General features: G+C 40.5%; 1 protein-coding gene across 1 annotated transcript; it reads left to right on the top strand.

Moving 5' to 3' along the window:
* The first annotated feature begins 410 nt into the window (after window positions 1–410).
* Window positions 411–1,979, top strand: LOC126878228 (protein FAM98B-like). Its single transcript, XM_050640796.1, has 3 exons — window positions 411–416; window positions 550–595; window positions 1,663–1,979. Exons 1-3 carry the CDS (start codon window positions 411–413, stop codon window positions 1,977–1,979), a joined length of 369 nt encoding a protein of 122 aa, XP_050496753.1.
* Window positions 1,980–22,668: the final 20,689 nt, after the last annotated feature.

Here is a 22,668-nt window from a genome sequence, read left to right on the forward strand (position 1 = left end):
GCCGACGCAGAGCCAAATATACGCAACCGTACGTATTCGTAGAAAACGAAGAAGTAAGCAGAAAGGATCGCACGACCCTGTAACCCAGACGCGGTGGCGGCCTCCTCAAAAGATTCACGATTGCTCGTTCAGATTAACCAGCGCGCGATTCGTTACGTTGGTTACGACGTTACGAGGAGAGACCCCAAAGAAGAGGGGGGTTTTGCGAGATGTGTATGCTGGCTTGATCGCCAGGCCAGGTAGGGGATTTTTGTCGCGATGGTGGTGGTCACGAAAGTTAGGTGTTACGAACAGCAGAAGACGAACTTCGTTGCTTAAACGGGGAGAGGCGGAAAGGCGGGGATCGGCGAAGAAAGGCAAGAGCTATAAAAGAGGCACCGGTCACGACGATGGGCATCAAACACCTCAACATGAAGGTACGTGCTAAGACGCGTTCGCAAGCGTTTCCATTCGTACACGGTGTTCTTTCTTTTCTTTCTTTCGTACTTTCTTTCTCTTTCTTCTCGCCGGATCTTCGGATAAGATTTACACGACATCTTTTCGTTACAGGTGTTCGCGATTACGATCCTCTTGGCGCTCGTAGCCACCACCTATGGTGAGTAGTATCTGCTAAGCCCAGTGAACGTGGATTTAAAGTGACTGAGAAATTCTAACGGAGCTAAGAAATCGCGGTATATATCACGGCTAGTAAACCGTGGTTCCTTCCGATTACGAGTACGGACGATGGATGAGTCGTAGGACGAAAAACACGCCGCGATCGGAACGAGCTTTCTTACCCTCGGGAGGAGACGTTAATCGAGTGACGGGCAAAAAGCCGCGCACGCTCTCTCAATTTTCACGATCGCTTGCCTTCCATCGTTAATCGACTTACCAAGAATCAAATTGACCGTGTATCTTGTAACGACGTCGCGTCGCCGCGAGCAACATTCTCAAACGATTTTGCGTTAGAAATAATTGTACGGGGGTTCAAATTCTCGTCTAACGCGATATTTTAACCGTACGATTTCTATCATTCGATTCGAGCGTAGTCTAACTTTTTAAACGAATAGAAAGAATTATAGGCTTGTGCGTGTAGGAAAGTTACGTTCCTGTGAATTCGTATAACACGGTTTTGAACAACACGAAACCAATCAACAGTGTTGCTTCGAGGGTTGCCTACTCGAGGGTAAAAGTACCGTACTGTATCGTCGCTCCGACGATTTCTATTTCTAGAAAACACCGAAACTCGAACTTCGGTTCGAACGGAAACTTAATTCGACGAAACTCGGTCTTAGACGAGAAGAATTTTGATCGAGAGCGAGAATCTAAAGTATTTTCTCTTATTTTCCAGAAACGATCTCGATCGTAACGAACTAACGATCAATCGTAAAAATTAAATCCACGCTAATGAAAAACCTAAACTTTAGCATTGCTCCGTTATCCTTTGGATACGTAACCAGCCGATAATTTCAAAAATTAATATTAAGCCAACCGAGAATCGTTCTATACTTTCCGGAATCGTTCGATTATAGCCCTGGATTCATAGTCCTGGAGGATAATTTTTAACAGTCTACTCTGTGTATCAAGAAAAGTGTAATAAATAGGAAGGAGCCTGGCAGCGTAGCAATTTGTGTACGTTAACAAGTCAGGAAAATTGACGAACGTTCTCGTTTTGTCTCGCAGCCGGTTACATAAGCAGCGGCTGGTCCGGCGGTGGTGGCGGATGGAGCGGCGGCGGTGGCGGCGGTGGATGGAAGGGAGGGTGGAGCGGCGGCGGTGGTGGTGGCGGATGGAGCGGCGGCGGCGGCGGTGGTGGCGGCGGTGGAAAAATCATCAAAGTGATCACTGTGAGCGGCGGTGGAGGTGGATGGCCTAGCGGCGGCGGCGGTGGCGGATGGAACGGTGGTGGCGGCGGCGGTGGATGGAAAGGAGGATGGAGCGGCGGTGGTGGTGGTGGCGGATGGAGCGGCGGCGGCGGCGGTGGTAAGAAAACAATTTAATTTTCCAAATCTTTTGCCGTCTCCTCTTTCCTTTTTTCTTCGTTCGTCTTCTCTCTTCTTTGCCTCAGTACGTTCGTCTATTTTGAAACGAGAATATCGATCGAACGTTTTCGATTTTTTTATAATCTCGTTTCTCTCCCCATTCCTTTTTTCTTCCTCGTTTCGATAAGTTTGTCAATTTTGAAGCGAGAACGAAAGCGTTTTGGACTTGTTACGAATGTTTTAAAAGCTTGTTCTTCGTTTATTTGTTCTGTTCTTCTCCTGTAACATTATGAAGTAAGAACATCGGCTCGAAGATGAAGGTATAATGAATTCCTCATAATCTCGTTTCCTCTACGCTGTTTCCTCTTTTCTTATTCCTTACTGTAGTACCACTTTGGAAGAACAGCGATCAAGAGTGCTCGGAAGTTACTAAGAATCTTCCAAGATCCCGTTTCTTTCTCTATTATTTCTTCGTTTTAGTATCAATTTCCAAGCAAGAACAGAGATCGAAAGTGTTTGAAACTATAAGCAATGAATTTTCTGTTATCCGTAGCTTCTCTTTTTTCTTCTTTTCTCTTTCTCTTTCTTTCTATTTGTCCCAGCACAGTCGATCAATTCCGAAAGATTAATTTAAAAACATCGATCGGTAGCGTTTGAATTTGTAACAAATTTTCCATGAACTTGTTTCTTCCTCTTTAACTTGAATTCTAACTCTCGAAATTAGGATGAGAGTGTAACGAAATTTCTTGGGACGTGCAAATTAATTTGGACGGCTGGATCTTTGTTTGACACGCTCGTTGAAGGGGTAACGCGTTAATTAGCTGATTTAGCTGGTATTCGAAGGCAGGGGAATTTATTTGCTTGTTTGTTTATGGGGAATGTTGTTACTGATCCTCGATTTAATTTGTCAAGGCTGGGAAAGATAAATGGAATGGATCCTGGATTGAATCGACGCAGAGAATTATCGGTGGATAATAGATTTTAAAGTTGTGATTAATTATACGGTTTTATTGGGACTCGCTGGCAAATACTGTGCGCGTGTGAGTGGTAATAAATACTGGTGTTAAAAAGGAAGAAATATTGAATTGCAGAAACGATTTCGCGTGAAAAGTATTCCAGATGCAAGAATAATTCGAAAATTTAACGAACGAAATACTTGTATATTCAAAAATGCAGATTATTCTACAAATACTTTCGAATCAGTGACGATTAATCGTTCATTTATTCCTATATCGTTCATTTATTTCTATATTATCGATATAGAAATATTCTAAATATTTTTCTAATATATTCCATTGAGTCTGCATATGCCCGAATTACTACAAGACCAACTTTTCTTTCCTATCTAAATTTAAAACCAATCTGGAAAGTATTAAAAACTATATAACGAAACTCCATAAAGCATAGCATCTTTAAAATATTTCTAAACGAGATATGACCAGAATTTATCATCGAACGATAGCGTACGCACGCAGCGTGACATATTTTCACGCTAACGTACAATCGAAAGCCTTTTCTAAAAAGTTTGCCTCGAGAGTCTAACAGCAATGACATCGATCCGAACGACACATTCTCGCAGTGGAGTTGATACAAATAGCCCTTAATGCGCGTCAATAATTTTTTAACCGGGCTCGTGGGAAACGTTGAAGCGTCGCTGAAACGCAAAACTAGTTAGCCGCGACCGAGAAATCCAATATACCCGATCAAAAATGAACGGACCCGATGTATCTAAATTTATGGCGTGCAGTTTAAATACCGATTAAGCTGTTCACGTAGCAGCTTCGATATAGGAACCGATAAAAAGCCTTCTGCCCCCCACCTCTATATATCGCGCGTATATATCGCAAAAACATTTGTTCATTTTGTAGCGTAATGTGCAATGATAAACATTTGATTTGGCGCGATCGCGATTAATCGGCGGGAAGAGACTCGGTTTGACGAAATAACGTGGAAAGAGAATTTCGAAGCCGTGTAATTGGGACGAAACGACGCGACGCCGCCACGTAACGAACAATTCCACGTGGCTTGTTGCTTCCGTGCTTTTGATTAAAGGGATTACTTCGCGTTACAAAATAGCGGAGGAAAAACAACGATCTCTGGGTCCTAGGAGACAAAGAGGGCTTGTAAACAAAAGCGCCGTTACCGGGGCCATCGTCCGATGAAGAGGTCCCGTCGTCCCTTCCCGATTAACGCACGAAAAATTCTTTTCAGGCTGGTGGTAAAGGACAACCGAGGACCGCGAATAATTAGAAGGAAATTTTGCTCACCGATCACCACCAGTGCACATCTTGGCTGTAATCACACCGATTGTCGGTTCACGAAGAAATAGCCTGACCCCTCTTGTGTGGTTCATCCATCTTTGATTCCTTTTTCTTTATTCCTCTCTTTCTCTCGCCCTCTCTCTCTCTCTTTCTCTTTGTTTCCTTCACGCGAACACGACCATCGCGGAGGAATGAAAAGAAGAACGCGACAGCAGCAACGTCGCGACAAGAAACGCGCGTTTCTATCTGCCGCGACTTCCGGAATACAAGCAGACACAGAGAGAAGAAAGAAAAGGACAACAGCGAGAGCAGCGGCCACGATCACGCTTCCGAGGTTCCCTTTCTTCGTAACGCAACGAGATCGAGCTTTTGGTTGTACATACAAGCTGGTCGAGATTGCCAATCCACTTCCGGCAAACCCTTGGACTTCTTTCGTCGACCTGCAACATCCGCATACAAAAATCCCCGAGCTAAACGCGTGTTTTCTTTCGATTAGGAATTCGATATCCCTATTCGTTTCGTTGAATTCACGGAATATATCCGAACGAGAGGGTATGGGCTACTCTTCGACCAAAATATTTAGCAAATAATATTGTAGATATTGTAAATTCGATCCCACGTCGTTCATAGAGTATATCCGCGTATAATTCGGTTTCACGAAGGAAAAGGATTAAAAAAAGAAGAAGTTGCAACGACGTGGGGGATAGAATATTGTACAGCATATTTTGTACTTTTTTTTATATTTGATATCCACGTGGGACCAGCAACGATTAAAAATTCATTGACACACAAAACGAGCTTTTATTTCTTTTACACGACCCTTCTCCGATCCTCATCTTCTCCAATCCTTGATATATAATACACCGCACGATATTCATCCGATAACAAACGCGAACAGGTACATGTCACTTTGAAAACGCACGAAAACAGATTTGCAAATTTTCAAATTGCAAAAAGTGCAAGAAAGTTCTAAAGCGATAAATCACGCGTTGCTGTGTAGACGACGATTGAAAACGCGCGAGTAGATGCATAATTGAGCACTACGACCATCCGACTCGTGAATACAGATTCCCACAACTACCGAGACCAAGAACAAATAAAGATTCATTGGCAGGCAAAATAGTGTCCTTTCTCCTTCTTTCAACCCCTTGTCCCCAGTTCCGAATCTGCGAACCAATAAGTCGCACAAATCCTTTTGCACACACGCAACGACACACGCGTGTAGCGTGAATCAAACGGCTGTAAATTCGCGATTCGGTCAGTCCCCTTTCGATTTATGAATCCACGGTCATCTGGCGCGCGAAAATTAAAATCGCGGCAAAACGGGCGTGGCCAGACCGCGGTATCACCGAACCAATGGATTTACTATCGTTCCCGCTCGCGGCAATAACATTTCCTCGGTTACGAGATTGTAACGACGTAAATATCATGGACACGGTATGGTTGGAATGATCCACTCGAAAAGTATCGCGATAGCGCGTGGAACAGGCGACCGACGACTGCTATGAATTCGAAACGCGGCCATTCCTGAGCGCCGCCAACGTCGTCCACGATTTTCCAGACTTCGCGACATCGCTCTTGAATTTACGATACGCGAAACGGCAGCACGGTTTCGCTCGTGATTTTTATTTAATTTTACGGACGAGATTAAATCTGTATCGGCACACGAGGTAGAAGACAAATTAAATTGTGTTGTTGTGTCGCCTCGGAGTATCAATATCGTTAGGACTTAAGTGATGTAACAATAAATAAACTCCAGGCAAAATAATGTCGCCGCTACGTGCAATCTCGAACAAAGACGAATTTGAATTTTTCGACTTTCTCCCGACCGGTATAAATAAACGCACGCGATCGCGAGCAAATGAGTATATACCGAGTATCTACGAGTTATCAGCGAGCAATTATACACTGTCTTAGCGAATACATTTGTACGAGCGTCCCTCGACATTATTTATATTTATTAATGAAATATATTTGAGGGGTTGCAACAGCAAGTTCTCGTTACTCTATATTACAATCCTCTACAAGTCCTCTGCAAATCTTAAATTAATTTTTTGTTTCGTATTAGGTTGTCCGAAAAGTTTCTTACGTTTTATGAGGAAACAATAGACGCACAACGTTTTTTGTTTCATATTATTTTGTCGAATTACGTACGATCCATTTTGTTCTGTTGAGATAAACACCGCGACATTTCACAGACTTGGTTTCACGTTTCTATGAAGGTGCATTGTTGTAAAAAAACACGTTTGCGAAAGAAAGACACTTTTCGGACAACCTAATAGATTCGACGTAGAGCAACATGAAATGGGAAAATTACGCGAAGCACCAATGGCTCCGAAAATTCATATCACGGTCGGTCCGAGGCTTCTTTCGGCAAACATCGGTCTACGGAAAAGATACGGTGCACAGGGCGCTGGATAATCAGGAGCAGCAAACCTCGTAACGATGTGTCACAGGGAAACGTCGGAAATCCATCTTTGATTACGACTTTCATGTTTCACTCGAAGCTACCCTTTGCACGAAATGCGTCGTTCGCGAGCAGAGTTCATTAATTGAAAAAGAAAAATTGGGAAAACTCGATCGAGCGAGTGGTTCGTTATTTCGCTTGCAAAGTTGGTTCACGGGACCATCTTTTCTTCGCTTCTCGAGGTTATTGATATTCTTTTGCGAGTAACTGTAAATTATTGTTTTTTTGCATTACATAATGTATTTTAAAATACATTGGAGAGTGTCTGAGCGACCTCGAATGGACGAGAGAATCTTTAATCCTGATTTATTAGACTGTAAAGTAGTATTGGGAACGAAGAGAGTAGATATTTCGAAATGATACGATGTCAAAGTCTGAATTAATTGTAAAATGGTATTAAAAGTGGTAGGTAGCGTTAGAATCGTAAGATAGCATCTATTGGCAATATTGAAACGAGTATTGACGTATTTATATGGTAAGGTGTTTATCAAATTTGTTAAACTTTGTATTGTCTATTAGTGACAATATTTTTCATGAAAGAAACATAATTCCTCGATAACACCTACGTAACTACCTACGTTACACCTACGTTACCTACGTAATTATGGACGTAGGATAACATTTTATGGAATATAGCATTCTCGTGTATGAAAATAAATTCAAATTCAAAAATTACTCACTTCTGTTTCCTCGAGAGATAAGACCCCCACCTTCTGAATTACGCAATGTTACAGCAACGGTGGAACACGTCATCCTGCAATGTAAAAAATAATCTTGCAATTTGTTCAAATTTGTTAATGTTCGTATTGTACGAAACCATGTCTATTAGTGACAATATGTTTTATGAAAGAAACATAGTTTCTCGACAACAATAGAAATGCCAACTGTAAGGCCACGAAGTCTAATTAACTACCAACGTAATTATGGACGTAGGATAACATTTTATAGAATATAGTATTCTCGTGTATGAAAATAAATTCAAATTTAAAAATTACTCATTTCTGTTTCCTCGGGAAATTACGCAATGTTACAGCCACGGTGGAACACGTTGTCCTGCAATGTAAAAAATAATGTTCTTGCAGAAAGCGACTCGATATGAAACCTACCACAAATAATAATTTGAAAAATAATAAGTCTGCACAAAACTTGCTAAATTATTGAAGATATAAATAAATATTTATATATTAAAATACTCTCAATTAATTAGTAATTTGTAACTCCTCGTGACCTTCCATTTCTTTTCTTTTTTTCTTTTTTTTTTTGCATTGCTACTAATTTATGCAAGATGCGAGAATACGAGAAACGGAAGAAGAACATAATAAGCGTTTCTTATTTTTTTCTATAGAGAAACAGTTTAAAAGTTCAATGCGTCATCAATCGCCGGACAATTATTTCATTATTTAATTTTGAAACTAAACGTGTATTTCTCGAAAATTGTAACGATACTACTACTCGTTGTAATATTAAGATATCGTTTGTTTCAATAACGATTATCTTTGACTTCCATAAAATTTCGTTTCAATTTCTCAGCTACTTTCTTAAAAGAGTCGCATCTTTTAACGTGTTATTTTCCTTCCCAATTACGTCGCGTTAAAATAGGAAAAGGTTATTAAATATAAAAAGTACTAAGATAGCAAATAAACAGAATTATCACGTATCTCTTCCATGATCTTCAAATTGAATGGAAAGTCCAATAATGTAAATTATGTATGTCCACGATAGATTCTTTGTACGCCGTTTTGCATCTTTCAACGTCATCCCTCGCTCGTATAACAAGAAGCCTACGTTCGCCAAAATCATTCTTGTGACGCGCGAAACCAGACGAATATCGTTCAAGGAAAGACACGAAGAAGATATGAAAAGAGATTGGAATGATATTTTCGTCGACGAAGAAACCAAGACTCGTTTCGTTAATTGCCTTTATTCTTTCACGATTCCATCACCCTTTCTCCCTTTCCTTGTTCGCAAAGCTGTTCAACGAGCTTTCTCCAGAAAACGAGTTTTGTCGTTTAATTTCGAAGAAGAGGCGTACGAACGAAGCCAGGCGAAAATTTGACCAGGTTTTGCCAAGCATTCGCGAAATTCGTTACGTTTTACGAGAGGCAGCCGAAAGACTCTCGCGGTCCGCCCGATATCCTCCCATTAATTAATTTACGTAATCAAGTTACGCGGCAATTAAGGCACTTACGTGGTTACGTGCCCTGAGCATTCTCGATGCCGAGGTAGGAAATTTTGTTCCACGTAGAAAAGTATAACGCGCTGAGAAATGTAAATAAAAGAAAGAGTTTTATGATTTTCTCTTTTTATCTCTTTCGTACTTTTATTTCCACGTCCCTTTTACTTGCGAAGAAACTTTTATTCTTCCGAGAGAATTTAAAAGACAGTTGTCTGAAATTACTTGTTGTTTCTTATTTAGTAACGGCAAAGAGGGATTCTGTGCTTTCAATTTTGTACTTTGTCTGCTTCTGTCAATGCAACGTACCTATCTTTCTTCTTAACAATTATTTGAATAACAATCGCTGGGAAAATATTATTTACTATTATATAGTTAATTTGTAAATGTAATGGGTTTTAATACACGTAATTATGATATTATTGGTTATTCGATATATCGAAACTCGATGTTACGTATCTAACGAGTATGTGGTAAAATCTGTAAAAAGAAATATTTCAGACGTGCGAGTTACATTTTCTGATTCGCCAATTTATTCTTAACGTTTGTGTGTCTTGAATTTCTTAAACCCACTGAAAAAATAGTCCACGCGTTGTCATGAAAAATATTTGCTTCATCGTCTGTCACAGTGTTCGTGGCTACTTTTTGCGTTACATCTCGATGAACATGTAAAACGGTACGTTACTTTAAAATTGAGATATCAGTTTCGTAAACACGATAACGCGTCTTTTATAATTTGAAGTAACGCAATGAAAATATTGAATCGACAAACGCACGGATTTCTATTTTTTTTCCAAAAAACCGAGCACGTGCTTAAAGGTCTATTTGATGAATTTATGAAATGTTGTGTCATTAATCGCGACGAATGTTTCGAGTAATTTCGATATTTCTAGAATATTGTAGACGGGTCGATCGAATTTGTTGAAGTTCGCTGACGATAAGCCGATATCCTGTATAAAAGATTAATAACGCGGCCTGATGAATAATGCGATAAATAATGTTAACAAGTTGCCGTGATTTCCATAATGCAGAATTTTGTAATGTAATATTCAAGAAATTACCGGATATCAGTATTTGTTTATTTATTTAGCGACCCGTTTGTCGAAGCGATGAAATACACGTAAAGCAGCGTGGCCGCGGCAGATACGAGGTTACAATCCGAAGTAAAAACAATAGAAATGGAATGGAGAACAGAATAAATTGAAACGAAGCAAACTGATGAAATAGGAAAGGGGGAAAAACTAACAAGAAACCAACGATAAACGGCAGATGAATTGTTCTAACGGAAATTAAATCGAATAAATATGAAATGTAAAAGAAATACAAGAAGATTCGTTAAACGATCAACTTTCTATTTTAACTTTCGCTTATTCTAAACATAATTTGTTATTCTGCCTGATCATTTAATACGTAATCCAGTTTCCATATTATTTTCTTTCCACAAAATGATGTAATCTATCTCGAGAATTTCACATTCATCGATAAGTTTACGTTGCTTAGTTCGATCGTACGTCGGTGATACTGCGTGCAAGTACGTCAATCTATTTAACGTCTAAATTTTCTTTATTGCGTTCAGCAATGAAGCAACAGCCACGCTGATCCCAAAGACCTTGAGTCATCTTCTACTCGATCGTGTGCTTGCCTGTCGTTAAAAGGTATCTTAAATCGGAAGAAAATACGAAAGAATCATTAACGATGTTGTTAACTAAAGTTGTAAAGCAATAAATATAGTAAAGTAATAAATCGTGAAATATCCGTTTATTTATTAAAACAGGAAGAAAATGGAAACGTAAAAATGCTGAAAGCGCAGTTACGGCGGACATCTTAATTAAATGTTAAAAAACAAGCTGTATAGGACATAACGTTTTTAATTTTTCGTTAGCGTTGCCTAACGGAATTGCCGCCAGTTCATTTTCTGTATCTCCGTTTCGACGAACCAACTTAATGAAAGTGCGCGATAATGCTTGATAATGGATTCTATTTAGATAGATACGAACTTGAGGAAACTCCATGTCAGAAGACGTACACAGAACGAAATTCCTATAACAATCGTGCCGTGGCTGACCGTAATTGTTGCCATTAATAATCCGTTCGTGTAAGTTACACGATGCAAGCGTTCTACAAAAGCATCGACGACCGCGTAACTCGAAACAGGATATTCGCGTGACGATGCTACCCGTTACCTTCTTGCCATTACAGCTTGCTTAATTACTATTATCGCGACAACTACCGGTATTTATCTTCTATTCCCATGAACTATGTTTCGATTCTAATGTTTATCGAACCAATGGATCGATATTCAATTTTGCAACGCGCGATATCGCTCGGTTTGCGATACAACGCGAAAGTTTAAAACATACACGTAACTGTGGCAATAAATATGAGTTTACAGCGAATCGACAATGACGTAAAATACGTTCACGCGGAACGCTATACGAGATATCGTTGGCAATCGCGACGGATCGGTATCGTTATATATTAGTTTTGTACGCTTTGCTCTTGTAGAATTAAACCGATGTCAGGTATATATCGAGAGATCGATGAAGTTTGTATTAACTGACCATCGAGAGGCACGTGATTGTCGATTATGTCTTATCTTTGCGTGATGTATGGTCACATTGGCGCAGCTTGACAGCGAGTCTCCAGAGGATCGAGGTTTTACGGCTGTTACCTACCTCGTCAAACTAAATATATAAAATCCAATCGCATCTATCAAAACTGTGAGAATACGAAACTCCTGGAAAACAATGCATCGACGAACCTCCTAATTATCAAATAATAATCGTCGACAACGGTTCTCATTGAACGGCGTTCGGTTATCGAAGAATAATTGCGATCGATGAAACGAACCTGTAAACTCGAGACTTCGCGGCGCGGATTTCCACGTTCGCGTTCTATCGCCGCGTTGTTTTTAATGCAGCCAATTTACAGAACTAGCAGGTGCCCTCGAAGAAAGCCTCGAAAAGCATCCGACGCTAATTGGACCCTTCAGATATCTGCTTTGAATAATTACCAAGCGTCCGTCTTCGAATTATTCGCGCGGATGCCACCCCCTTTTGCTCTCTTGGTTTGTCCCTCCGCGTTTTCTTTTTTTATCTAACCAGTCAGATGATATTTTATTCTTCTTTTCTGGTTCGTTTCAAACGGTGGCTCGGTTCTTTCATTCGACTCGAATCCGACAAATTGGTAAGTATCTTCTTGGTGTTTCTTTTTGGTATAGTCGATGGTGCGTTGAAGCGAGATTTTTAAACCGCTTCCAACGATCGCGATCCATAAGAGTAGTACACGATTTCCGGCTTGCTAAACGCGCGTTCGAGTTAATCTCTCGACGATGAAGTTTCATCGGATGAGAGAATTTCTCGTTCGAAAAATTATTTTAATCTTTCGATGTCTACATTTTGTAAACTGAATATCCTATGGAGCAGAGATCATATCGTTTGTAGTAGAAACTAAATTATCTTCTGTACCAACACCGTTTAACACGTTAGTAACGCGTTAGTAATTTATTTATTACAATTTTATTTCGTAAAATTATCAGATTTCTTCTGATTTAAGTTTCAAACTTTCTTCTGTCCAATCACCTAAGCATAAAATTTGGCGAAAGACTGAAAAACAATTTTAATCGCACGAGAATCCGCGAATTATTCGTGATAAAATACGAAGTTTGTATAGCATCGAATGAGAAGTAAGAGGAAAAGAATCTGTGTACTTTGTTGTTGGAACGTTCTGTTCGATATCCTAATTGCCTTTAGAAAGCGCATTGATCTCTTTTCGATCAAGTATCCTGCTAGGTACTGAATCGATAAGCGAACGAATCGCTCGAGAAATCCTTCCTGCTCGAAGAGGCAACTTTTTCCAGGAACGAGGAATTCCTCTTTCATCTCGCTGCCCATTTATGGCGTTTCAGCCAGTTCGCAGTAAAGGTAGCGATTCGTCATTACGCTTCCGTAAAGAAAGAAACATGGCTTATATCGAGGCAATATCGCTTTTGCTAAACCCAAAAACAATCGCGAAAATACGTAAATTACGCCATACTTTCGATTTACGTCAATTTATTCATGAAATTATTCTGGCGTCGCGTATTTCATTGATCAAACGTTGCATTACGAAATAATATATGTAACAGATGTTTTGTTTAATGAATATATCGTTTTAAAAATTCCGGATTAAACGAATCTTATTATTATGGGATATGTAATTTTATTCATCGCGATACTATTGAACCTGAAACAGATTTCAGTATATTATCAAATTACATTTGCTAGAATTGTTAAAGTTTTATAAATTCGAATCTGTAATTTTGAGAAATTGTTTGATATGCGTGTAATATAATACTTCAAAAATATTTAAAACGGAAGCAGAATTAAACATTTTTTTTTTTTTTTGTCACTGTTCGTTTTGTCGCACTGTGACAGCTGACAAACGTATAGTTCGTACGAAATATGAAATCCATCATCAAAGAATTCAAAATAATACATTTACACCAGGACACGCGACATTTTTATAAATATTAATATTTCGTAATAATTTGATCGAAAGAGAAACACGAGGAAAATATACGGCAAGACGATGAATTTCAGTCTGTCTTGCACGAACGTTACGACGTTTTCGCTACTCTGTTTCAATTAACGGCATATTCGATGTGCGTTCGACCGCGCGCGACCAATTAGATTTCAAGTGAAGGCTCTTCACCGTAGACGTCCAGGCAGCATCAATTGTCGCATAAATTTATTGGACGCTGATGGCCTCGCAACCGTGCAATCGACTGACACCAATTTATGACACCGCCGCGGTAACCGACCGACTGGCAAAACCGGAAACGGTATCGTTTCATCCCTGTAACGCTCTAACGCTTCCACTTATCTCTATTTTCACATTAAACGCGACACCCATCGAAATCGAACGCAAATTTCAGTTCGAATTTATTTGATCGATCAAAACGGCTACGTCTTTTATTACGCACTGCTTGTTGCAGATTATATATTCGTCTACTTGTACGGGAATTTGTATTATTACTAGTACAATTAAGATAGTGCAAAGTTTTTTTAAAACGCGTGACAATTAAATGAAAATTAGAAAAAGTTCTAACATCTTTTTTTAAGACAGAAATAAATATTTTTTTATTTTAAACATCTATATTTATCGTAAGCTGTTAATAGCTAAAAATTAATTCGATCTATGCGAAGATAGCTTCTTTGTCAAATTAGCCTAAGTAATTCAGATTTCATGGATATCCTTCCAGAGTGTACACAACGTACAGAACAGCAAATGTCTTTAAGATGTCTGTAAGACGTCTTCATAGTACCTGGAGCTTCTCATTACGAACACCCACGTACATTCCATGAGTGTTTCACGCCCATAACTATCTGCCTCCATCTATTCCTATCCGAAGTTTCAAATCAAACGAACGCACATGACAAGATCCTTCGATGTAACCCTTAGACGTCCAGCAGTTGAAGTTTCCATCAAGGCGTTGGATTTACAGAAATTGCGTCTTGTACAGGCAACGATATCGTCGACAATTCTATTTCGGTTAATGGCCATCGATGACGAGGAGCAATTAAATTAGCGCGGTTTAGGAAATGCGCGCCAGTGTGTGTGAAATAGGGGATGACCGTGTGGGCGGTCGGGGTCGGAGGGTGCGAGTATAAATTTGGGGTAGGCCTGGTAGTGGTAGCATGTTTCAAACACATCTGTGCCACACGGCCATGTCTCCTCTCGCTCTCCAACCCTCCTATGTTTCCTCTCTTCCTCTTTCTCTCTCTCTCTCTCTCTCTCTCTCTCTCTTGCTCTCTCCGTTTATTTCTCATCGAGACTCCGCTATACAGGGTGTTTCAGAAATACGTGATCAGACTCGAGTATTTGATACAATATTTTACTCGAATAATGAAACAAGGCAATAGAAATATGTGAAAATATTTGGACACCTACCATAAAGTAGGTAAAAATATTTCATGTCAGTTATAGAAAAATATTTTGAAATTTCATTGCCACTATAATAAGACACTACTGTCGCCACTGTGTTGCTATAATTTGATACCGAACTCGAGTATTTTACACAATATTGTAATCGAATAATGAAACAAGGCAATAGAAATATGCGAAAGTATTTGGACACCTATCATAAAGTAGGTAAAAATATTTCATGTCAGTTATAGAAAAATATTTTGAAATTTCATTGCCACTATAGTAGGACACTACTGTCACCACTGTGTTGCTATATTTTGATACCCATCTAGAGACGTATTTAAACGTTACGAGATTTTTTACTGCAAACATATTTAATAAAAGATTAGTAAACGGCATGAGTAATTGTTTTAAATAATCGAGTACGATAAACATCAAAGATGTTATTACTTACTGATACAAGGGACAATTGACTGCTCAGATACTTCAGTAATCTCTGCATTAAATATCTCACAGCTTCTATGTATATTTTCAGATTTGTTTAAAAATTGTACCCATGTAATCACGATAATCGAGTTCCGTTGCAGTACTAATGAAATTCGAAACGTTTCGTGTAACATATTTTTGCGGTAAACGTTCAAATACCATCGCGAGCTGCTCTATACGCGATAGAACGTTCGTTTACACAAATTCCATTTATTTGAATAAAAATTTTAATTACTGCCCGACTAAACGAACCCTTGCCGGTCGAATCCACTTCACGAATATGTTTCACGATATATTTTAACGCTCGTGTTTGTCAAGTTGCTGTGGCCAACATTTGGCCATCTATTTCTGGAACGCCTTCTACATGCACTTGCCCCTCTTTCTTTCTCACCTTCCATTTCCCTTCCACCTTCGTGGTTCAACCCTCTCCATCGTTTTACCTGTACCGTCTAAAAAGCGCACAGTTTCTATATTCGTCCTATTTTATCCAGTCGAACGCGCGTTACCTCCATCTTCGTCAGACGTTCGTGGTCGTGTTTCGCCCCTATCACGAGAAGCCTCGTAGTGCCAAACTGGAATCGACCTGACGCTCACCGTAGTCGATTACAAATCTGACCAATTAGGCGCACACTGTGCCCGCCGGATCCGAATTGGCGACCGTTTCGTATCGAAGGAGGCGCCATCACCGATCACCCACCGATCTCCCGGTGGGTCGGCTTTAATGACGCAGGTAACGTCATTAAACGACAGAGCGGATATTGCGTGCTTGGCTCGAGATCCTCACGAAGTACAGAAAGAAGATTCTGCTTTGACTTTCGCTCGTATATTTTCGTCGTACGATCGGCTCGTTAAAGGGATCGGTCGATACGAATTACCACGTACGAGCTACGTAAGAAATTTGAGCGCAATTGGCGGTGCTTGGCGAATGTCACACGCTCAAGGAGACCACCCGCTCAGAAAAATAGGACAATAGGATAGACTAGACATCCTGCATACCATAGCCATCGAAACAATAACCAAATAGTAACGGAATAGGCGCCTCTGAGATACATCAGACGACAATCCCTCCAGAGGGACTAAAACGTCGGTATAAAAAGCCTCTAAAATAAAAGCTCGCCCCCAGTCTGTTAAAACATTTTGAATCAGTCTCTTGTAACACTTTGAATCATTCGGTTATCGGTTTCGTGATTTCTTGTGTCTTCGACGTGACCCGAGCGTTACAGCGATATTCGATCGATGATACGAAATCGTAAAATTAAGAGATTAAGCGAGACGAGAAGGCGTACAAACGACGTGTAACACACGACCGATACGCGGTAACAAGAATCGTGACATTTATTTCAAAAGGGAAACCATAATACCCTGGAGAAACATTTATCACAGGATAAATTCGCAAATGGTGTATTCTTTCTCGCAACGTTATACACTTACGACGACTTAACCTCGTAGTAATTATAGTTGACGTGGAAAGCAACACGAGTAACGTGCATTGTAAAGACAGTGTGTAACACGAGAATCGCGTAACAGAATTCCTTCGGTAGCGAGTGTACAACCGTCAAGAAGGTTAGGAAGCCTTGTTCGCAGCCGAATAAACGAGCTGCACGACTATTCAAGAATTCCATCTTGTTCTGTCAACGACGATAAACTAATTTCCAAGACATCTAGACTTTTGTGTCTGCCGTTTCTCTACCCAATTCGCGCTTTCGAAGAATCTTCATTAAGCTTAACGAGGTGTTTCACGATTAACGTTCTTGTTTCGAACAGGAAAAGTGTACCTTTACGTAGAATCGTTAATTACGCAGTCATTAATATCTTAAGAACGAGGCTTGGTTTTTTGGCCAAATCGAAACTAGACAGGAATAGATAATTGACAGAAGATTACCCTACACTCGGAAATACGTTGCAAACGAAGAATAAAGTTTCGTCGCTCTCGTTTTCGGGGAAATAGAATTTGGCTATGTTAGTTAAGAATTAGCTCGGTGCACGTGCAATTTTCAAATTTGATCTTCCTCGAAACGAAACGTGCTACGAAAAGATTGTATTCTACATTTTCCATTTACTTTTACATGCAAAACAAGCACCCATTTGCGAATGAAGCAAATTTACATCTATACTTCGCAAAATTTTCAAACTCAATTTTCTCGAAAGCAAATCTACGCGATATCGTTATTCTTGAATGAATCGTGGACTACTCTGTATACTCGTACAAGGAAACAACAATTACGAGTAACGCTAATTGTAAGACAACGAGGTTACAGAGACGATAAAATAATAAAACAAAGAGTCATTTGTCTTTGGAACAACGCTATTTATTCGCTTGTACATAGGTACTTTATATCTTGGTAATACGTTTGTTCAAACATAGTATACTGTATTGCGGGTCCATTATGTTAGGAAATATAGACATTTTAACAAATAGCGATACCACGCATCGAAGCGTAATCAAAACGTAATATGTGTAACGACCGCTGTATAAAATGTCACGCTGTAAAAATGCTAACCACGATATAAAACTAACTGCAATATAGCCAACTCGTAAGTTTCAAAATTGTCATAGCCGAAGCCAGTAACATCCACGATCGAACGATAAGAACATTTATATCCAGGCACGCAATCCGTCACGCGTGTGTTAATACGTTGCAACAATCTCTTCGAGTAGTGGTTAACGCGTTGGCTGTCACACGCGACCAACGGAAATAAAAATAAGAGAAATTCTTATCGACGTGATACGATATCGCTGGTACCGGTTCGAAGGCAGTAAATGTGGCATGTGGCGTTCCTACGTGTAAGAAAATTCCACCTTATGTACAACTATACATATCACTGTATTACTACAACTGCATCGAAATTCTTATCGCAGCGCGTTGCAATGCGATACAGCTGTACAAAATGAAAAAACGAATTACAAAAAAAAAAAAAAAAGTAACGAATACGTGGGTGCGTTTCACTGAAAAAACGCGGACGTTTCGCGTCGACCTGGATTCAATCGACACTGCCCTACACACGGCCCTCTTCCCTTCTCAACCATTTCAAAATGTCTTTTTTTCTTTTTTATTTATTTCGCTCGAATTAACCGCCGCTGTATTTTCTACGAAGCCAATCAGAGAAACAGAGAAATATAGTATAAATATATACAGGTAGAGGAGAAAAGGGGAGAAACGGTGGAAAAAAAGGGGCGAAGAGGAGGGCTGTGGAAAATTCGGATGCACACGCGCTGCCGGGCGACGATAATTTATTATTCGCTGTTGGGCCACCGGCCTCGATCCATACGTGCAAACGCCGAGGTTTCGAAAGAGGAGAAAAAGAGACCGAGTGGAACGAAAGAGAGTGGGACGAAGAGTGGAAAGAATGGGAGGGGATATGGGGGTGAGTAGGTTGGGTGGCAGTTGGGCGCTGTTGGTCGTAGCTGGACAGAGGGAGGGGGAGAGGTTAAAAAAGAGGAACAGAGACAAAGGGAAGAGGGCGAGGGAGGAGAAAAATGCCAAAAAAGAGGAACGAGAACGCGCGAGTCGGTGTTTTATTGCCGGCGGATTTGTCGTATTGACCGAGCGTGGGACGGGCTGAGAGGCAGAGAGAGAGAGAGAGAGAGAGAGAGAGAGAAAAGGGGTTGTAGAGGTGCAGGCAACGGGGTTGAAAGGCGGAATAGGGGGAGCGAAAGATCCAACAGGAATGGCACAAGTGACACTCGCCTACCGGTGGTCGATAAAATCGGCTGATTCCGGTGTGTATAAATGATTTCGCAAGAGATCGGAGACAGACGGATCAACGAGCCGATTTCGAACCGCTTAACCGGTTCGCCAGTGACCCCGTCCCCCCACTGATCAATACGGAACTTCGTTACCTGGCGTTTATTTCTCACCACTCGTTCCGATCGCTGCCACGCGCCGCAATTGAAACGGAAAATCATTTTTCCGCGGTAAGTCCTACTAGGAATAGGTTCGGCGCTGCTACGTGTATAGGGTTAACGCGAGTCGCTCGGGGAACGCGGACAGGCGTGGCTGGTATTTCCGGTGGCCGGTGTTTGCCACCTGGACGAGGGTGGCTCGGTTTAATTGGCATTCGTGCTGCTCGATTAAAAGTGTTTCATGGGTGGGGAACGCGCGTTATCGTTTGGTAATTTGTAGTAAATCTTCAACAGGTATGCAGGAGGGGAAAGAGGATGGAAGATCGATCGGCGATGAGGCACGTATGTTTGTTCTGTTGGAGCTATTTGGTTTTAAGTAATCGAGTTAGGCTTGTTTTCGTGTCACGTTTGCACAAATACGTGTTATGTACGAGACGAGATATTTTAAGGAAAATTCTATGATATAAGGTAGCAATTTTTCGCGAGGAGACAGATATTTAACGTGGGTGTAGTAACTTGTACTTGCTCGATGAAGATAAAGGCTACATCGATGTAGCAATAACAGCAATTTTTAATAACGAAATTGATCGACGAAATGAAATATTTTTTGACGTAGCAATCACGGCAGTGCGTTGCAATCTTTTTTGTCACTGCGGCAAAAATTGCAAAACGACGTATGACAGGTTTATTGTTACTCGCGTTACGACCACATTCCGACGACCATAGGTGTTTAAAAACTTTCTGCGTCTCTGTCACTGTAACGCATAATATGACAAGCAACGTAGTTTAGTAAATGAAAACCAGATGCTTCCTTATATTCGTTCTAAATACAAACATAGGCTTTCTCTATTAATACAGCCGAAATCCAATTCGAATAAAATCTGCGAAAGATCTAACAAGGCAACATCTTCGAGCGTAAATCGCCGATTTTAACGAAACTCATGTACGACGTAGTTCTCGGAAAACTATTGTTAAGGTATAGAGAGGATTTGGAAAAACAAATAGTTTAAAATTTATTTACAGATTATTCAGCTCTACATGTACGTTACTCTCTGAAGGGTTCGCTAACCTACTCGCTTGGTTGTTTGTTTTCTTCTGGTCGCTTTTAACGGCTTTTAATAACTTCTAACCGCTTTTTTTTGTCTCAACCAAGACCTGGACGTCTTTCAACGCTCACATACACTCTCACACATACAGTATAAATGTACCATTTATTTAACAACTATTTCTTTTTACTTGCTGATATTCACATTGAATGAGAGTAAACATATTGAGAATTTTGGATCTTAATAGCCGAAATAATGGTATAGAAACACTAAATTTACACCTAGAATTTATATTAGAATAATTATATATTTATTTGATAAACGATTTCAAAGATATTCATCGATACACACTTGCACGCGTCTCAGCACTTTCTTCCATATCCGACTGTTAACCGACTGAACAGTTTACATTCCGTTGTTTTCGAGACGCCGCGCGCACACATACTTCCACACACTGGTATTCACATACAAGTATTACTACTACGCAGCCAGCTTAGTCTAGCACATAAAATTATACATATCTCAATAAAACAGTCCCGAAAATTGAGAATGGAAACCATATTTCTAGAAACGTGTGTGAGATTATTTCCTAGTATGGAACCTCTGTTCGAAGTAACGTTAGTTGATATCAGAAAGGTGTTGATAGACGATTGGATGTTGAAGAGAGGAGAACAGTCTCAGCAACAAACTCGATCAACGCAGCTCTTCCTTACGAACCTACGTCAGTCACACCGTTGCGTAAAATATATTTCCACCAATACATCCAATACCTTCCCTTCCCAAAATCATCCATTTTTTTCGTTCCACACTCGGAATTTCCCCGAAAACCGCCGGCTATAGACGACGCGCGTTTAATTTTCAAAGCAATGCTTATTATTGAGAATGGAAACCATATTTCAAGAAACGTGTCTGAGATTATTTCCTAGCATGGAACCTCTGTTCGAAGTAACGTTAGTTAATATCAGAAAGGTGTTGATAGACGATTGGATGTTGAAGAGAGGAGAACAGTCTCAGCAACAAACTCGATCAACGCAGCTCTTCCTTACGAACCTACGTCAGGTACACCGTTGCGTAAAATATATTTCCACCAATACATCCAATACCTTCCCTTCCCAAAATCATCCATTTTTTTCTTTCCACGCTCGGAATTCCCCCGAAAACCGCTGGCTATAGACGACGCGCGTTTAATTTTCAAAGCAATGCTTATTATTGAGAATGGAAACCATATTTCAAGAAACGTGTCTGAGATTATTTCCTAGTATGGAATCTCTGCTCGAAGTAACGTTAGTTAATATCAGAAAGGTGTTGATAGACGATTGGATGTTGAAGAGAGGAGAACAGTCCCAGCAACAGACTCGATCAACGCAGCTCTTCCTTACGAACCTACGTCAGTCACACCGTTGCGTAAAATATATTTCCACCAATACATCCAATACCTTCCCTTCCCAAAATCATCCATTTTTTTCTTTCCACGCTCGGAATTCCCCCGAAAACCGCCGGCTATAGACGACGCGCGTTTAATTTTCAAAGCAATGCTTATTATTGAGAATGGAAACCATATTTCAAGAAACGTGTCTGAGATTATTTCCTAGCATGGAACCTCTGTTCGAAGTAACGTTAGTTAATATCAGAAAGGTGTTGATAGACGATTGGATGTTGAAGAGAGAACAGTCCCAGCAACAAACTCGATCAACGCAACTCTTCCTTACGAACCTACGTCAGTTACACCGTTGCGTAAAATATATTTTCACCAATACATCCAATACCTTCCCTTCCCAAAATCATCCATTTTTTTCTTTCCACGCTCGGAATTCCCCCGAAAACCACCGGCTATAGACGACACGCGTTTAATTTTCAAAACAATGCTTATTATTTCTCGTGCACCCGCCACAGGTGCACGGATTGTGAAATCGTCATTTGGCCGACACAAAAGCGGCCAAAGGTCAGCACGTTGAACGACGTATGAAAATTGACGAGGCATAACTGACGTCGGATAGGGGCGCGTCGTTCGCGGCGGAAACCCTTTAGAATTTCAGAGGTGCAGACGATCGCGAGGCGCGGGTGTTATAAAAATTACACGCATTTCCATCTGCGAGCGATACCATCAATCCACAAGTCTCAGGAATAAAAGCAGAGCGGAATGAGTCCCGCTGTGAATCGTCCGTTGATTCACGGTTCGCATCCCTTGGTTTTTGTGCGACCTCGCTTTCTCTTTCTCTTTCTCTCGCATCCCTTCTCGTACTTGGCGCACGCCTTTCCTGCTGTGCTTCTCTCGTTCCCCGGCTGCCCTGCACTCGCGCTTCTTTCGGGACTCGGAGAAAGAGAGATTGAAATTGCGGATTAGAATCTACCTCCAACGAGAGAGACCGTGACAGGGACGAATTAAACAACCTTCGACCCCTGTGCAGGCGGCGAATAATTCATCCCGTGTTCAAGGTACCGGACGTTGGCGTTGTTTTTCAGCAGCAACCGATTTAACCACCTAACGCTAGGTTTATCGTTGAAAACGATTAAACCTCAATG

Source organism: Bombus huntii, chromosome 2 (genome assembly GCF_024542735.1).
Source record: "Bombus huntii isolate Logan2020A chromosome 2, iyBomHunt1.1, whole genome shotgun sequence".
Classification (NCBI taxonomy): Eukaryota; Metazoa; Arthropoda; class Insecta; order Hymenoptera; family Apidae; genus Bombus; species Bombus huntii.